The following is a 21,069-nucleotide window of genomic DNA, read 5'->3' as shown; positions in this document are numbered from 1 at the left end:
ATTGTTATCACAAAAAAATGAGAATTACATCAATTCTCAACTGCAAGACAATTATGAGGTCGTTCACAGGAGCTGACATCTCTACCAAGTTATACTGTCAAGAATGTCACACGATTTTGTTTGAGAAACTATCCGGTAGTGTTGAACGATGGTCTGACCTCGACTAATACCAAATCGGAGGCTTATATGACAAGCCACCCAGTCATTGTTGTAAGCCACAACCTCCGCTATTACACCTGAATGTGCCGCAATTTTTTCACCTGAGTATAGTCTGTTTCGGAAAAATACATTTTTCAAATCTAAATCCTATTAATCAATTAATGTGTCATTACCAACACACTGCCTTCTATGTGAGTGCATTTATAACATTCATTTTTGCCAAGTTAAACAGGGAACAGAACTGGGCAATCGATCAAGAAAGCAATTTAGATTTTTAAAAAGACAAAAACCTGAAGTAGCTAGTACATACTTGGTATTCCTATCAGATAAAGAAGGGTCTTTCCCAGACCAGTGATTGACGTATACGAGCCGTAATAAACCGAGCGGCTTTAAAATAGGATTCTCATGTCCTTTTTGTGCTGTCAACTAAACATTCTTTTTCATGCCTAAGCAGTTTCTTTCAAAGAATGAAAATGATTAAATATAATTATTCTACCAAACACACAGGCAACATGAGCTAGCACCATGGTAGTAGGAGCTCTCTAGCCCTCGGACGTTATGGACTGTCTAACATTCAAGTAATGTTAAGTATTTAACATACAGGCAATATAAACTGCTTAACATACCGGCAATATAAACTTATACCCAGGAAATACAAGCAACGGTAAACCTCCGGTCAGTTCAAACAAAATTAAATAAATATTTATATTGTCAATCCTATTCGAATTACACAAAAATATAGCCGCTAAAATATAGAGTAGTTCGAACTATCTGAGTCGACATCGGCAAAGATACGGAACAACAACATGCAGCCTTATTGCGATATATATTTGCAAATCGGAAGGTGAATGATGGTATATTTATATCTTTCTTATATTTACTTACATATTAATTATCAATCATTAAGTTCAATCGCAAAGCAGAGACAAGTATGCAGGCCGCAAAGCAGTAGATGTTTTCTCAATATTGATAAAGTTCAGTTGTACTGATCAGAATGCATAGGGTAGATTGAAACTGCAATAACGGATTAATAGTTTGATCGACCACCTGGTCAGATATTTTTGTTTAGGCACATGTATAGGTAATATATCAATTAAGTTATAAATCAGTGATCGGTGGCCAGGTCGCGATAATATAATCAAATTGTTATCACAGTAATATCATGACAACCATGTCTGTCAGCAATGTGACGGTAACATTTCGTGCTCCGTGTACTGTTAGGATATTATACATGGTCGGGGACTAAAGATGTTTGACTGGCGTGTGCACATGTTTACAAGAAAGAAACTCAATTATCGGTGACATGTGACTAATTTATGTACAAAATGTCCGACATTGATGACAACAATGATCGCACATAGAGTTCTACCTGTTATTCAGAAGTTAAACTCTGTCGATGCGCAAATAGATCAAGTTTAAGCGAGTTTTGCAAGGCTATTATTTCATCACTGATAGTCAACCTCTATCAATAATTACGTAAGTTCAGTACTCAAATTTTGTGTTCGAACAATCCGAAACGTGTGTAAGCAGGGTTCGAACTATCACTAGACAGAAAATTATTATTTTCATTGTTCAAAAAGTGTGTTCAAACTATCCGCCTTTTCGAACTGACCGGAGGTTTACCGTTATACCCAGGCAATATGAGCTGTATGACACACAGGAAATGTGAACTGTCCATCACACAGATGATAGCTGGGGTTATCTAACACACAGGTAATATGGGCTGTCAAACACAGGCAATATGGCTGTCAAACACATGTAGTAATTTAAGAGGTGTCTTGCTATCTCAATATTATAACTAACCATAGACAATCACATGTATTCTTACAAGGGGATTGGGAACTGCATAGTTTCTTTCTTTTTCCTGACACAAATATGTGTTAGGGAGCCTGGGAAGATTACGGACCAGTGAAGTAATTCTAAGTGTCTTTCAATCTAAAACATATTACAGGAATATATTTATCATATTTCTGTAAAACCATTGGGGGTGAGAGTATGGTGAAGCTGTAGTTATTAGCTATAGTCTATCATACGTTAGAAATTCGACAGACCTCACGACTCTACAAATGAGCACTTAAATGCCAACCTTGCTGTCCTTGGCTTGTATAGCATGTATGGGTAGTTCTACAACTAGCATGATTTATTACAAATTTTGTCTTTTCAGAATCCAACAGATCTTGTCTTGTGGCCTTCTTAGTGTCGGATTTCTGCACAAAACCTTCTGAAAAATTCTCCAGCTCAAGTTCAGGTTGCCAGCCCGACAGATACCCACTGTCCCATTGCCTAAACGTACACATGTCTGGCTAACCCTGATACAGTGTCCTGTGTTTTGTACTGGAACGAACGATTGAATATTCAATAGCCAATTCCCGAAATAAAAATATATAGGATTTCTACTAAGGAACAATGTACCTGTTCGAACACAAAGACGAGGTAGGGGTGACCAGGTAAGTCTTCCCCAACAGGTAAGGTAAACCACACCTTCATGATTCAAAAGGTTGAAATAAATTATTATTGTCTACACCTGACAATATGGGGATGTCTTGTACATTTATCATAGATTTAGATGGACCGTCGTTGAAGACTAAAACTTTTGTCCCCCCTACAATCGCCCTGTGTGCAGGAGAATGTCACTGAAATATTCTAGTTTTACATTATAATGCCAGCATATCACTGCAGATACCTGGATCGATCAAATTACAATTTAGAACTGAAAAGAAATACCTGGAAGTAGGTCAGGTAGGTGTAAGGGCAGAGTTGTCAAAAGTATTGTCCCCTTAACTACAGGTGAAAGTGAAATGTTTGTATTTACAATTATATCATAAATATTGATTTTGAAACTGAATTAATTTCAAAAGACAGACTGTGGTTTAAAATAGAAAATTTCAGATGAGCTACCTACGAAATGATCACTTTTTTCAACAGAAAAAAAGATGATGCACTCATGTCAAAATCTGTCATTTATTAAATGAAGCTGACTATACTTTCAACCTTCAGAATTCTTAAATACATTTTGAGTGTCATTAATAAAAGCAAATCATGTTGAAAAAAATGGCAGCTTGTAGAATTTCAACCTGTAAAGTATTTAAAGATTGTATGATCTTTAAATTGATCTGCACTCTAAAATGTAAATATATAGTCGCAAATTTACTCACACCTATTTAAGTGCAAAGCAAATAACATTTGAAAGGTATTGAAATTTAATTTGCACATTTAAATGCCGAGTTATCCATGTAGATGGGGTCATTTGGAAAAGTTCCATAATGGTCGGAACTCATTTAAATATTTTAAATGTTATTTTATATGTATTTTTTCAACTGAGGTTTAAAACATATTGAATACCACTTCTGCTCAATAGAAATCGTGACTCAGTTTTACGCAGTATCTTCAGAATTAGCGTGACTCTCGATTGTCAATTCAAATCATTTTATCACTAATTTGTAAAAAAGTTGTAAAGGTGTTTTACATTACGTATATATATAGTTAGATATATTCACAATAAGTTTGGTGTGAACCTTATAAGACATTCCTGTAAACAAGTGATATGTGTCACAACCTATACAAACCCTTTAATGTCATTCATTCTAGATTTTACTTGACCAAACTGGCATTTGAACACAGGACCTCTGAGCTCTAGATGGACATGCTAACCAATGAGCCAGCAATCAAACCCACTCGTGTTCTGCTTTTTGCTACATCCCTCCCCCCCCCCATCCCCCACAAAGTCTTCAACCCTGAAGACACACAAGACCCTATACTAACTGAATCCATGGAGGATATAGTTAGCTGGGTGCCAAATGTAACAGGTATAGTTGGATGCCAAATGTAACAGGTATAGCTGGGTGCCAAATGTAACAGGTCTAGTTGGGTGCCAAATGTAACAGCTATAGTTGGGTGCCAAATGTAACAGGTATAGTTGGGTGCCAAATGTAACAGGTATAGTTGGGTGCCAAATGTAACGGGTCTAGTTGGGTGCCAAATGTAACGGGTATAGTTGGGTGCCAAATGTAACGGGTATAGTTGGGTGCCAAATGTAACAGGTATAGTTGGGTGCCAAATGTAACAGGTATAGTTGGGTGCCAAATGTAACAGGTATAGTTGGGTGCCAAATGTAACAGGTATAGCTGGGTGCCAAATGTAACAGGTATAGCTGGGTGCCAAATGTAACAGGTATAGCTGGGTGCCAAATGTAACAGGTATAGTTGGGTGCCAAATGTAACAGGTATAGTTAGGTGCCAAATGTAACAGGAAAAGAAAATGGCAACGGCCATACCGAGATTCAAAGCCAGGATGGCAGTGTTTTCTCACGGTTTGAAAAAAACAGGGAGGTGACATTGGTAGTTTGATATAGGCAGAATATAGAAATGTATTCGGGCATGTAAACAAAACCCACCCTCTGTGGAAAACACTGTGGACGTGTAAGCTTACCATTTGAGCTACCTTGACACAAGCAATTGAGTATATAAGTCCGATTCCGCTACACATGTAAAATAATATCACATGCAAAACAAATATTGTGATAAATACTGCAATATAACATGATACAAACTTTATACCCAGACCCTTACACTTGTATTTCAATTACCTGTCTATATCAGATGACTGGAGAAAGAAATACGTATATTAAACCACTTGATATGTCCAATTCACTCCACAAAGTTCAAAGGTCCCAAAAAACCTACTTGACGTTCTCTTAATGATAGCAATTTTTTACCTGTTTTAAACAGAATTTACCTGTACTTGTTTTCTAGCATACCTGTGATGATAAAGTCTTACCTGTTGATGACAAAATCTACCTGAACACAGGTACTTGTGACCTTGTTCATAACAAGTCTGGTTATAACATTTCCCCCACAACAGAGAAGTGGTCCTTGCAGGGAATTCCTGTGGCCCATATACTTGTCCCTGGTGGTCCTTTATGGGGCTCTTTGTGCCCTGTAAAGTTGTTTGTCAAGTCCTAAAATGGTTTTCTCTGCAGGTAGCAGACAGTTCCTGACCACTAGGGCACAGATTAGACCAAGTGACCTCTACTTTCATCAATTACAGTTCGCTACTTGACCACGTTAGCCAGCGGGGAACAGGTACCCCTGTGTTTTCTACTGTTGGTCACTAAAATTCTCACACAATTACAAATCAGTCTATAAATCATTTCCCCAAAATTACATTATTCATCGAAAATTAACCTTGTTTAAAATAAATCATGTATAATCTGTAAAACTGTTAGACTCCGACCTTTAAACTACACACTCTACAGTGGGATCAGTCTAAACTGAACCCTGTATATCTTAGAAACCTGTATAATCCAGACTTTCAGTGATATCTCAAACAGTGAACCTGTCTTATTTAAACCATTCATAATTTGAAAAAAACAAAGCTTTTATAAACCAGAACTTCAATAAGAATTTACAGTAACTCCTGCATAATCTGGAGACCTGTATAGACCAGACCTTTGATGACATTAACTACAGTATACCTGTCTAATCTGAATCCTGCATAATCTGGAGACCTGTACAAACCAGACTTTTGAAGATCTTCCACAGTAAAACCTGTCTAAAATGGTCACTGCTTAATAGTGAAACCTGTATAAACCAGATCTTCAATACATGTTTTTTTCTACAGTTAAATTGGTCTCATCTTAATCCTGCATAATACCGAAACCAGACTTTTGACTCTAAAATATTTTTCTAAACTGAACCGTGTATTATCCAGAAACCTGCATAAACCAGATAATCTAGTTATACCTGTCTAATCTGAACCTTACATAATATGGAAATCTGTATAAACCAGACCTTCAACTAATTATAAGATCTTCTATAAAATAACTTGTCTAAACTGAACCTTGTATAGTCTGTATAATCATTAACTCGGGGTCACATACTGTTTACAAGTCGATCTGAACTGATGTGGTGTCAAATCTACCTAACACCAAATATATCAGTGTTAATAGGACAGATTACATTGTATCTTTGTCAGGTTTGATATCAGAACCTACAGATTAAACAGTTAACAAAAAGGATTGGAAATAATTGAAACAGAAAATCTCTTACTGAAACTGACGTACATATTTAATTTCCATTTCAATTAGGCAGACGTCATCAGTTTCTGTAAAGTATTACCGTTNCGTGTGGGAGGATAAGGGGGGATCGAGCTGCAGAATTTGGGATTTCCTTCTATATCAACTAATTTATAGAGGAAGAAGGGACATAATCTTACATCTATGTTTCACGTGGCAATAAGATGACACAGAAGTGATTAAAATCAGTCTAATGGCACCGATGGAACACTTTCTTACTGCAATATCTGTTTATATTTTCAACCCTGTCTGCCTGGACACTTCCGGTTGGCTTGTTTATTGTTAGAAAAATGTGAGGAGATAAAATATCAAGGTATGACCACATTTGTGACATTTAAGAGTAAAGATATTTTATGTTATGTGTAGTAGTCCAACTATCAGTCTAAAATGCTCAGGTATATGACCTAAGTTTCTGTGAGGATTTTAAACTACAAACAAGCTTACTTCATCAGTTTGATCCCTCCCACACAACAGTAAGATGAATTCCGTATGTCAGATAAATATCATGGGGGGGGGTTGGAGAAAAGAAAAACAACTCTAATACATCATTTCCTTGATATTTCCTGATGAAATAAGGAAGCGTGATTACCAGTCATCCAGTAAAATGCAAAATTACGATAATGAAACAAACTACTGCATCCTAACTCAATCAGTGGTCTATATCGTCAGAGGGAACATTAAAGCTACAAAACACAGCAGCACTCTACGTAATGTTCCCTCAGACTCAGCATCCCTCTAGACATTCGGAGGAGCTGCAATGCTAATTTATACGGTAACAATTCTCGTGTTTAGAAATGATGCAGGTGATGCACATTAAATAGATCCAGAGAACTAAACTAATTAACTGCAATGCTTATTATCAAGCCAGAAATTAATTAACAAAAAGAGTTATCAGATTTGTACTTGTAATGTAACGAGCTTCAAAAACTTATTAATCAATTATTGAATATATTTGATGAAAATAATTAGATTTGATCAGATTCATTAATGTTCAGATGTTATTTGATGTATTTTTTCATATCATTTTTTTTATTTTTTTTATCTTGATATATTTTGTAAGTTAGACCCCATTATAGACTGCACAGTATAAATACTTTAGTGAATTGAGAGTTGGAAGGGAGGTAACTCTTTCATGATAATGTGAATTCAACTAATTTCTGCTGTAAATTTGAAAAGTGACATCCATTTCTTAAAGAAAAGGCTGAAGATTGTGGCCGTCTTATGACAGTACTTCACAGCCAGCATATTGATATTGATCCATATTTCTAAAGGATAAATTAAATTAGAATGGTATATACATAACAAGAGTTCTGACGATTCCACAAAAATCTTGAATGTAGGAGCTTAAATGAATAAAAATTATAATCTGACTTACCACTGGCCAGCTCCGTCCATCACACACATCCACTATCAACCCTTGTCTCTCCTTCATGTTAATCCTGTAGAAGACAGAAATATCTCAATTTAAAACACACCTAAAACACATCTAAAGGCAGAGCATTGCCATATCTATCTACAGTTATTTTTATATTTGAAGTTTACAATAAGTAATTGTAAGTTAAAAACAGGTTTCGCATTTTAGAAAAGTTCTACCCAAACACAAAATGCTTTGACTTATCAATAAAGTATGTATACAGTTTCTTCTGAAATTAAAGGAATATTAAAAAAGCACAAGCCTACCTTTATGTTTAAAATTTCTTATTTAAATTAAAGTTTGAACTAAACATTTTTTTTCTAATCTAAAAAATATATATTTTTCTATTTAAATCACACTTGCACAGGTAAGGTATAACCTGTTACCACTGCTAGAACTCACCCATCGAAAGTCACCACACAAAATGCTGACTTTGTCAAAAAATTTACCACAACAATAGAAAAGTGAAATAAACAACTGCCCGAGGTGTTAACAGTTGACTGAAGGCCATTACATCATAAAATTTGTCTTGACAGGCGGCCGGTGGTCCCTTGGGTGCAGTGCAGTATGTGACTTGATTTACGGAATATAAAACGCAGGAATTATGCTTGAGTTTATGTACAACCATGGACACCAGTTTTGTGTGGTCGGGCAGAAAACAGAATTAGTGTAGGAAAACTGAAGTGCTGTAAATTATTTCCGATCGTTTTGTTTTTCATTCAAAGGTGATAACATCAGAATGACAGCCTTGGTCAGGCAGAAAACTTAATTATGACTAGGAAACCAAAGGGTTGTAAATTACTGCAGACCGGTTTGGTTTTCATTAAAGTCAGCGTTATCAGAACTGTTGGGTGTATTCAGTACATCAGGTCCCGTTATCAGAACTGTTGGGTAAAATGACATTATTACTTAAAATGACATTAAATCTAGTTTAAAACCACACCCACACAACTGGTATAATTATATAGGCTTTCCTATCTTTAGAAAACGATGACAAACTTCTTACTAAAGTAACAAGACTCAGACACGAGTACACAATCACACTTGCCCGATGCCTGTGGCTTGTAGATTTTTCCGTCAAGGCTTGTCAAAATTATTAACATTCAAATTTTAAAATCTGTCCAAGGACTAATACTTCATATAAACATTGTACACCCTGAATAAATAGAACATTGACTATGTCTAGGAACAATGCAATTCAAACATTGACCTCTGATCTCAAAACAGATGTTCAAATAAATCAATTACCACAGGCGAACTGTGTCTGACCCAGGCAAGATCTGCACATTAATTAAAGGCAATATTATTTAAAATTTGCTAATTAGTGTATTGGGTCTTGTCAAGCCCAAGACAGAGGAGTGATATGCCCATATATTTAAAAGTGGCTGAGATTATAAGATCAGAAAGACATCTTTCAACAACTTGAATAAAATTGTTAATAAAAATTTAACACACATAAAGTCTTCATAAAACTAGATTTTTAAGCACACAAGTGCTGTTCTCCCACTTTGATGGAAATGCAACTAAATACAAAATGTTCATACTTGCCAACTTTTTGAAATTTCCATGGGGGAGACTATGTGTACTCAGAATTACATGTAACGACATAAATAAAATGGGTGTATGTACACCCTAAGGGGAAAAGTAACAATTTTTAGAGGGCATCAATTGATCTTTTCTTTCAAGTGAAATCATCAGATCTTAGAAAATAAGAACAGATTAGCAAATTCATAGGTTGAAAATGCTTTTGTTTGGGGGTAAAAAATTGAGAGTCTCCCTCCTAAATAGGGAGAGTTTGCAAATATGAATTTTACCAAATTTAGTCAGGGACCTACATTTGGTATATTGGTAGAGTGTTCAAAAATGTATCCCTATATTGAGTTTAATAGCTGGTAGATTTGTATTATTAGAGTAATGTTGCTAAAGGAATAGTCTAACTCGAACTATATACAGACAGATGGATAGACAGATGGATAGACAGATCAAATGATGGAATAAGAAACACATAACTCATTCACCCCTGAAGACACATTTGAACTCTTCCAATTCAAAGTTTGGAATAGTCCATTATGAAATATCAGGGGTGAATGAGTTCATGCCTCCTTCAGTATGTGGCGGGAGCATTATCATGTTGATCCTTGTGGTACATATAAATGTACAGGTAACTGTTTACAAACACAGAACACAACTGTAGTAGAATGTCTTGATGTTCTGGTTCAATTAGAATGACAGTTGTGTAGAAATCAAAGCCGAGGTATTTCAACCACTTTGAACATTTTCCAAACATCAATTTAATATAAACTCCAACCTATTTGATATATAGAATCCCTTCTCATATTACAAAGAAATTCTTCGGTGACATTTCAAAATATCTGTCAAAGAGATCTGGATTAAATTCAAGTTTTTAAACATTTTCCAATTAACCTGTGAAGAATCAGCTTACCTGGACGTGACCTAGGTGAGATTGATCAGGTTTCGTCAACACTAGAATTGAAGTTAATTGAGCACACACTTTAACTCCTCATTGTATCACTGGAAATCTTGTAGCGATTAAATTTCCCTTTTCTCGCTAGACACAATAGGCCTCTATCCGCATACATCAGAATTATGGTAAATGTCCTTAAATTTTGATATTTTTAATAATGATATTTAATTTCTTTTTTTCCTTTCTAGATAGATAGGCCTCTATCAGTGTACAACATAATTATGGTAAATGTTCTTAAATTTTGATATTTTTAATAGTGATATTAAATTTCTTTTTCCTTTCTAGATATACAATAGGCCTCTATCAGCGTACATCAGAATTATGGTAAATGTTCTTAAATTAAGATGTCTTTATTATTTAATAGTTTAGTTACATGTTGAATAATTTTGTTATTACATTAAATTAAAATGTATATTTCTCTTCTCAGTCTAACAAGATCAAATAGGCCTATATCAGCATATGTCAGAGTTATGGCAAATATTCTTAAATTTTGATGTCTTTAATAACGAAAAGTGTAGTGACATGTTGAATAATTTTGGTAGTTCTATCTAAATGAAGAGATATACCTACACATACAATATCTCCAAAAGAGTTGCTACATTTCAAAACCAACTTGTTCATTTAAATTTGTCAGGTTGTGAGTAAATGATCGAATACTGCACCGACTTTTGTTGACAATGTGCCAAGAAATTGACGGAGTTTCCTTTATATATGCATAGAACTTTTTAAATTTCAAATTAGAATTAAGAAAGTTCTGTCAACATTACATGGCATCTTAATAACATATTTCTAAGTTGACAACGCTAATTAAACAAGCTAATGCACTACAGAGAATCTTAAAACAGCCTACCTGTAATATGCTAATGAGTCCGGGTCACAGGTTACAGTTTTAATTAGCTGAGCATCAATCAGCGTGTGACAGATATTGTACTGTACACAGTGATAGTGTATACATATGTACCTAAAGTCACCATAACATATAATTATCACATAATGTACTGTGTTATCCAGTGAATATATATACCCATGTCATACTTGTTTGCGTGTAATATGGCCTATCAGCCCTGTGATTGGATGAAAGTTTGTTTCAATTGTGACGTCACGGCTAGGACAAGTACATGATGTCATAGACTTACACACCGGAGTCAAAATGGCGGCTTTTAACATTTCAAGGTTGCATGGAAACTGTCGTTTTACATAAATAAATGCCACAAATCTTGATTATGTGATAAAAATGATCTTACACTCGTTTTCATTTCATATGAAATTTATGAAACTCGTCACAAATGTTTCATTTTAGCTCGCCAGAGGCTCGCTATCGCAGCCTCCCAAAACACACACGCATACACTACATGCATGGATCTTGCACACAGGGGAGGCCGTCCTTAAATGACCACAGTTGTTGATAGGACGTTAAACAGTACTAAACCCAACTGTAAAACTTAATTGTTACAGTTAACATATACACCAAGTTGCGACCTGAACCACAAATTTTATAGAATTATATATGTGATGCATGTACAGTCATCATAAATCTCCCTTTACCACTGTTCTTTGGAACGTCACATAGGTAGAAAGTATATAAATCACTCCGCCATATCAACATAGAACTAACCACTCTCTTACATGACTTTCATATTTAACTCATTCACCCTTGAAGACACATTTGAACTCTTCCAATACAAAGGTTGGACTAGTTCATTATGAAACTTCAGGGGTGAATGAGTTAACTGAACCATTGAAGTGTTTAACTTTTTATGCTTTGTCACAATACCTGTATCTCATGCCTGATAAAGTTCAGAGTGACCCCCCTTTATTTCAAGCACAAGTATGATCAACAACACAATTTAATTGAAGTTCCAGCTGTAAAACAGAGGTACTAGTGAATACCAGGAAACTTTCATCCAGTCAAACTTAGGACCTTCGCCCGTGAAATAAATTTTCGCCCAGAGTTTATTTAGACCTTCATATTCAATTACTATGTTTAATCATACTGTTGACTTATATATACACTGTAATGATAAATCTAAACGGCGAAACTTAAACAGCAGCGAAAATTTCCAATTACATAGTAATATTAGCTAAAGAGAAATTCTCCCTAGCCGAGTTGGTAGGAAGCTGCCAGTACTTTATCAGGGTGACACCTTAGTTTTCCAGGGGTCATATCGATTCTCGCCAAGCATTTTTGGCAACATTTCCCGGGGTCCCTATGTGGGCGCCAATGTAACAGAGGTCATTACTTTTCAATGTAATATGCCTCCGCCAGGGGATCGAACCCACGGACACCTACGTTGGGACCCACAGGTTACAAGTCTTACACTCGACCGAATGAGCTACGGTAGGAAGCAGCTAGCATTTTATAGGGGAGATATAGCTTAACACTTTATCTAGCTATCATGAAATATTAAAATATGATTCGTTTTAGCGATGAAGTTTTTCTAAGGGGTTAGGAAATTGACCTGGGCCCGTATTCATAAAACCATTCTCAGAAATTCTTACAACGTACAAGGCTTGCAGTATGTCCAAAATTCTTCCATATTATGGACATAATGTGTTTTTTCATAAAATAATTGCCAGAACAAAATATTGGGCTCGAGCACAGAATCTGAGTTTGACCATGAGAATGGTTTCATGAATATGGGCCCTGGTCATTTTTCCTGTATACCTGTTTTGACCTTACAAATCCCTACTGATGGTCAAACCTTATCTGTTATTGACAATAATCATTACGTATGTTCTATACCTGTTAAGTCTATGTGTAATCGTCACTAGTCTACCTGTATTGACATTTTCCACCTGTTTCTAAGCTTTAATGTCTCTGGCTGAGAACGACTGTAACAACATTTAGATAGAGGATAGACAATTGTCAAACGGGTCCAAGGTTTGACTAATCCTAAGGTCTGCTAAGATATTGTACGTATACCTGCACATGTATATACGTTTGGGGATTTACGAAATTGACATAGGGTTTGGGAATAGTTCTATCACAACAAATCCACGGCATTATAAGGAGACGGCACATAAACACAGGATTATCCAATTTGTGTAAGATCTGTCGGGTAAACATGTAAGAATCATTGTGGTTTTAAACAGTCTTTGAGTAAGAAATCACATGTTTGAATATACAAATATTTGTTTAGAATTATATTTATGTATCGATTCCAATTAGATTAACTTTTACAACTAAAATATCGGCACCTACATGTTTTATTGAATATTTTTCTACTTTTGATATTGTGGGGGTGGGGGTTAGAGGGAGGCATCCATACCAGAAAAACATAATGTCATAAACAAGGTCTGCACAAAGTGGCACATATGCTACGCCCGTCACACGTTGAATTGAATAAAGGGGCACAACTCTGTAGTTTACTGTCGGTTAACAGTGGTGATCATACTTGTCCAAGCTTTCATGGTAATTAACCTTCTTATGAAGTTTGAAGTCAATCTGTTGAAAATTACTTGAGATATCGAGCAGACACTGTGCGCATCCGATCATGTGATAAAATAAGATGTCCCGCCTTTCGACAGGGGTATAAATACAGTCACAACCGCATACATTCTCACTACCATAACTTAAATTTCAAAACATTCACATCCTACCATAAATGCTTCCTGTAGAGTAAAACCTCTATGTAATGTCCAGTTACTATATAGTCACCTCACTTTTAACACTTACACCCCTATGTTACCTTAGTCAACTCTACCATTCATTGAACTGGATGAGTCCATTATGGTCCACAGTGGTGAAAGGGTTAAGTACCAACATGACTCAAGGTCCCCTCTTCATTGCTTCTTACCAATCCCTGAATGTCTCCCTCAATGTTTATTGCCAACACTCTTTCTAATGGCAAAATTACTCCAGACAGATGGTGGCAGTAAGTAAAAAGATTTTTATGTCTTATATAACCATAATTATCTTTTGATTCTTTTAGTTATCAAAGCAGCATGTGTTCTGTTTGATTTTAAGAGGTTTTTTTAAATATTCCAATGAATTAAATCAAATACAGACAAAATATTATTTCAATAAATATTCTGTCAATCGATCAACACATTTTAATTTTCTATTTCAATGCATTGTTCAGTAACAATAGCCTTCTTTCAAATGTTTACAATATAGACCCAAATTATATCTATGTAATATTTCAGTGATCAAAATACACATCCTTTTTACCATTTACTTAAATCGTAAGCCAGTTCAATTCAAGTACATGTTCCGATATTCAATCTCACAACACAACATTCATGTCCCGCATCAAATCTCTGACCCTTATTTACGTCCATTCAAATTGTTTACCAATATCACTTTGCATAATTTCAGTAAATGGTGTTTCTTACCGGTATATCTGGTCTTACCTTGAGAGCACGACAATAGGAGTGAAATTCCTCTACAGAGCCGAGACCTCGGGACACACACATCAACTTAACAGGTTCTTGACCTATGTAAATCTACTCACACATATTTTCATTTCTCCTTTGACATTTTTTAAGAGCGTAAGGTTTGTCAATATGACAACCCGAGTCGAAGTTCTCTCCTACACGACTGACTGTGAGGACATGTTTTAGTATAAAATGATTATTGGAAACCAATTCTTTGGCTTTATTTATTCGGATGAATACATGACAAAAATGTCCATTAATCAAAAGTCTGTGAAATAATTCAATATTGGATTTAATCAAAGGGGACTAGCTACCTATCATCGAATATATACCTTTGTTAAAATATTGTCCTACACTGAAAAGTGAAGTTCGTAATTTGAACAACGAAGCATGTGCAGGTTACCACAATGTGCACAGCAAAATAGAAAACATTGTTGTGACCCTACAGGTGGTAAGTCTAGGGGCCAAAGTCCCAACGAAGGGGTAGAATGAACAGTCACTAGTCGATTCCAATATATACCCCTGTATAAATCGTAGTGCAGGAAGCTCATGCAGAGTCCATGCATGACTCGTATCTGTAAACCAGTGTAAATTATTTAATTAAGGATCCCCGTACCACTGCCAAAAACTGGAACTACATGTATGCAATGGAAACTGTTTTACACTAGTACATCAATGATAATCTTCAGTTCTGGATTTGTTAGAATCTTTATACCGGGAACGTCTAAACATGGTGTCAGTTATCTGCTGTTGAAATCAATTTAATCCTGACTTGTCCATCAATATTTTCTTACCGCTTGAAGGGAAATATAAAGAAAGAAAAGAAAATTAAAGAATAGATATTTCTACGGGTTAAGCAACCTTAATAGTAACTTTCGCTCCCTCCAATTGACTGTTTTTATGCCCTTTGTAGGGCTCACCTGCCAAAGAGATAGGGATCACGAGTGTCGCATTGAGGTATGATCAGTTACTTAGTGGCGTTTTATACAAAAATTACCATACTAACGCCATTTCTGATAACCGTCCCATATTTGTTGTGTAGCTGTAATGATAGTACGACTTCTCGCTTTCATCCGTACACAAAGCTCTACGGCTTCATGTAGCACACAAAGTCGATGACACACATTACGTCTGTACACCAGCTTTATCTCTATTTGTATTGGAATGTTTTTCAGTAAAACCTCTTTCTAACAGATCCCCTAATGACAGGTTGGTTGACATGTTTAAGAGTCATTTCGGTTTTTGTCGCCCTTCAATTAAATACCTGTGTTACTCTTAAGTGTGTTGTACAGAGTCAACCAATTAAAATCCTCAACTCTCTTGTATCCTAACCTTTTGTCACTATTTGAAAGTTGTTGGTATTGGATTTTTTAAGCTTTTTACATCTCTTTTGAAGGCAGATCTTGTAAACAGATGCAATTAAGACACAAAGTGCTGTTGTGTAATCCATTCAGAACGTTATCTGCAAGTCTTTTCTGTTGATGGTAACTCTTTGACCCTATAGAACTGTAGAATACATCGTTCTAAGACTCAGTAAAAGATAAAAACGATTCAAACTTACAGTAAATGTGTCGAAATAAAACCGTACAATTGGCAGAACTAGCAACATTTTAACATGAAAGAATTGATTATGTAAGCCATCTGGCTTCAGGACTTAATGAGTTTTCTTTACCAGAAAAAAACATTTTCAACAATTTTTAATTTCTATGAATTCAAATCATCACCTTGTCAAACTTTGATGTCAGATATTATTTTGTCTTCAATTCTATGATCTTTTATATTTCCTTGCCAGGATTCTTTCCCGAAAAAGTTAGAAATGCCCCCAATACTTATAAAGCCGTGTTGGTAATTACTATACATACAGTACATGCTCCATATCATTATCATCAGAACACCAATAGGGCATGGACTTGTACAAATAGCCCATTATGTACCTGGCCTAATGCACACGATACACATTACTGATTAGTCAGTCACTTAGTACCACAGTATTTGCTATTTTTTTCGTTCCATCACCAACATAATTATGTTGTGTGAATACCTTTTTTGCTTTTACTGCAAAACCTAAATACTGTGCTGGTGATCTTAAAAGTTCATGTGCTGGCTCGTTGACCTGCTCCCAATACCTTCTATAGAATTATACATGTATCTGTAAAGTGATTATAACTATCTCCATGCTGTGAAGCTCCCTTTGATTTATGTCTCATCAATTCTCCAACAAAATAACACCAAAACATTTGTGATTGGCGATAAATTGGCTCACTTTTAGGAAGTGGCCGCAATTTTTTATTCATATTCTGAAAAATTTTGATAAAAACTTCTTTTACTAATTCTTGATCTGAGTAACACATGATTTCCAAAAAATCCAATTATTTCAAACAAATTAAAATGTCTGTAAAATATAAGCAAAGGTAAGCGGAAGAAAAATCCATCCGCCAAAATGACAATATACTTTATATTGTCCTTTTCTATACCTTAATGCAATGTACCAAGCACTACTGCCTCTAATATCCATGCATGGACAATCAATTAAAGAAAAAAGTGTTTCCATGGTGATAGATATATAGTCCATGCCTTAATGCTAATGTAGATACTGATTTAACTCATTCCTGTAAGGGACTCCTTGTAAAAAGCATTGTTAGCTTAATTGAACTTTAACTCATTCACCCCTGAAGACTCATTTGAACTCTTCCAATTCAAAGGTTGGAATAGTTCATTATGAAATTTCAGGGAGGAATGAGTTAAATGAAATTTCCAATTTTTCTACATTAATTTTTTTAAATATAAATTTTGGTATGGACTGGTCTGTTGGCACAATTAATAGATATGACTTCTCACCAAGGCAGCCAGGGTTCGATTCCCCGATCGGACGTGAACAGGTATGGGATCACGTACCTGCTGATCACACAGGTTTTCTCCAGACACCCCGAATTCCTCAAACAGTTGTAATAATTTGTTTCATAATTGTAGTAAAATTAAGTGTTTTTTTATTTTGCAATCTTTTTTGCAATGATCAGTTTAAATTGCAAAACAGATACTTTATGGTTTGTTTTGATTTAAATATCAGCTGACTGCATCATTAAGGTAGATCTCGATCTAGTCCTGATGTATAACAAACAAAGGAGAGTTCCATCTATTTTGTTCCACACTTTTCTGGCTCCGAGTTGCTTATCGATTTATATAGCAAAGAGATGTATAAAAAAGAAATATATTCATAAAAATTACTGATGAGGATTCGAACTCTGGCCCTCTTGAAGGGAGCATAGACATGATATTTGTTCGTTTTTTAACACTTTTGTCAACATTACTGGGAATATAGTACAGTATAACTTTAAAACATTTAAATTAAATGTTTGTATATCTCCCGGAAAAGGCCATAATTAACCCAAACGTGTCTTAATTTTGTATGACAAACATAAATCTGATTGACAGGAAAAAAAGTTTTAAAGGCCTTTATATGCAGGAGAAAGTGTTTGGATTCTCTATCTCTCCTAAAAAGTTTGAAAACGTCGATCCTGTAACATATAAACTCCGCCCTCAACATGTTTCTGTACCTGTCTGTGATTGAACACAAAAACTTTCAATATGAAGTTATTACTACATGCATAAATAACAAATTTAAATCAATTTCAAATTTATGGAATCAGTATATTCATACAGTTCCATTAGAAAAGATTAAATGAATTCATTGCATGTATTCCACCTTCAGTTTTAACATTTGTAAGTTAAAAAGTAGATGAGCACAAGTATGACAGAGTATGACAGAACAGGGTAATTAATGATCTCAAAAATAGTATTATATTACTTTGTAAGTTCATCTTTTTTAATTGAGCAACAGACTTTATAATTAGCACAGAAAAGATGGCAGACAGAAATCAAATCATCAGACAGCGAATCCTTACACATCGCAGCACACATAAATACACCATACAAACCCTAAACCAGACTGAATAAGTAATACATCATTATATATATCAAAATAAGTTTTTATTACCTTGTAGCTGTTGTCAGTTTATGTCAAAAACAATATCCTTGTTTATCTTCTCTGGAATTGTTTTCCTGTCATCTATATAGGGCTGGTATAAACATCCATTGAAAATTTCTCACTAAAATGCAATTTGTCAATTTGGACCTGGTGCTATGAATGTCATTCACACCTATATATCCACAGGAAAATATATGTCACAGAATAGAATTTTCTCTGACCACTTTAGGCTATACGTACGGAACAAATTTCATTGGTCAAATAGGACCACTGTAGGACCATGTCCTCTTCAGGTAAAAACGGTAGAAATATCCTTGGAACTGATAGAAATCGTAAGCCAGTTCAAAGAGATTTCCTCCCACACAACACAGGTACATGTGAATCATAATATTTCTCCTCAATATTTCCAGGTAATCTAAGAATATCAACAAAATATGAATGAGCTCATAGTCCATACACCTATTACTGAACAAACACTTTAAGACCACAAGCAGTATCAGATGTATGGTCTGCTGACCAGTGGCCACCACAAGCAGTATCTGATATATCGTCTGCTGACCAGTGGCCTGGCCTAGACAAACAATAATAACTGGGAGTAATGGGAGAAAGATCACCTGGTAGATGAGATGAAATTGTAATGCCTGGCTGATTGCTATTGCCACGGGCCTTTCTGTTTCCTAGACATTGTTTATAACATCAAATAGGAAATTTATGACACGTGGCTTCATAAAAATTACCATGTTATAATACCTAATTAATAACCTATCAACCACAATAAATCATTGTATACATGTCAACTCTCCGGACAATTATTGGTCTCATTGGATTGCCTGAGGGTTTTACTCTCTCTACGCCAAAGGAACCCACACCTTACCCTTGTTACCCCCGGGGGAAACTCACACCCAACTACAAACCAGGACATATTATCTACCACAGAGATACAGGTGATGATTCAATGGGTAATAATTCTTATACACAAAGAATTTTATAATATTTCGCCTTAAACATCGTTTAGATCTTTTTTCCAGGTCACACCAACAAAAATTACATCAGATGATCATGATATATATAATAGTCCAACATACATTATTCTACCAAATCTGCAAGATAACAACACTTTCCATTGGTTAGTAACCATGTTATTAGACGATAGACCATGCTTTGGTTTGAATTATTTTAACAGCTAGACCATGTACATGCAACACTCTTCTAGAAACCTTCCTAGCTGCATGCTTTGCGAATGTAAACAGCAAGCTGTGGGACTACATTTCAAAATGTCCCACGGCTTGCAGCTTTATAGTTAACTATTTTTTCCAAAATTTTCTCACATTCAATACATAATACACTCCCATATGTTGATTATTTCTTCAATACGCTTCAGAGAGTTTTCTATATAGATACTCAATTTCAAACAAAATTGTTTGAGCAAAAATGACTTGCCAACATAAATATATACATATGTACCTGCAGTCACACATGCAATTCATGACTTGATATTTGTATCTCTGTGAGGATCAGTGTCTTGTGTTTATTTCTACACAGGTTATTGTGATAACATATGTAATGGTCTGTTCAACGATATTGTGATCAGATTACTGATTCGTTAAATTCTATAGGCCTTAGAGCATGTAAACAAATCACAACCACATTCACAATATCGATGAGAAAATAAAACAATTGTACCCAACGATTTGATAAGTTCTTTGGCAAAGAAAAACATTTCAGATACTGACACGAGAGATGTTTAGGTTATCATTTGTAGTGTAAACTACCCTAAGAATGTACATGTATGATACCTAACTGTGACAAACACAGAAGAGTTCCATTCTACTAAAGCTGTTTTGTACTTGATTCTTCATCAATGACACGCTTGAAAGATACACAAGAATGTGAGATAATTCAAACACTTAGGTGATTTAGCATCACTAAAAAAAAAAATTGATTGGTCAATAACATTGAGTTATTGGACTTTAATGCACCAGGCAAACTACCCGATAATAAACATGCACATGCTGTTACAAAATTTAACCCCAATATCTCCTCATTTGTCATTGGAAAATGCATATCATTATGTTTGATGTGAAATAGATAGAATCATCTGTTTGTATGATATGATCGAAAGTACAACTTTTGATAAGAAAATGTCAGAAAAATCATATATATTAACTCTAGCCTACATTAATATATTTTTCCCAACATTTCAAATCCTTGGTCATATATATCCCACCTAAATATACATAATATTCATACTTTCCAAATAAGATCTATGTATGAGCTAGGGGACAGCTTGAGTACAAATCACTGGTACATAGCTGTAAGGGCCCAGATAGAGTATACAGGGATAGCATTAGCCTTTTCAAAAACAGCATACCTAGTAAATTGTTTTTGTTTACATTTAATTTTCGAGTCCAGCTTAGTAGAGCTATATTGGCTCCTGCATTGAACACAAACTTATGTTTTCTGATCATATCTTAAGTCATATGTGAGAAATATCAGCAAAAAATTGTATTTTACTTATTTTTTTGCTAAGTTTGATACAAAAAAGGGAGTTAACAAAATAACCAATCTATGTGTTT

The 21,069-nt window shown here is 35.1% G+C and overlaps 1 protein-coding gene across 1 annotated transcript in view; it reads right to left on the bottom strand.

Moving 5' to 3' along the window:
• LOC110452087 (myb-like protein A) overlaps positions 1–21,069 on the bottom strand; it is an 89,087-nt gene that overhangs the window by 56,313 nt on the left and 11,705 nt on the right. Inside the window, exon 2 of the mRNA XM_021500374.1 lies at positions 7,608–7,671. Coding sequence (XP_021356049.1) covers positions 7,608–7,671 — 64 coding nt within the window. The remainder of the gene's footprint in view (positions 1–7,607; positions 7,672–21,069) is intronic.

Source organism: Mizuhopecten yessoensis, unplaced genomic scaffold (assembly GCF_002113885.1).
Source record: "Mizuhopecten yessoensis strain PY_sf001 unplaced genomic scaffold, ASM211388v2 scaffold6383, whole genome shotgun sequence".
Lineage (NCBI taxonomy): Eukaryota > Metazoa > Mollusca > Bivalvia > Pectinida > Pectinidae > Mizuhopecten > Mizuhopecten yessoensis.
This window is presented reverse-complemented; position numbering and strand designations above follow the sequence as displayed.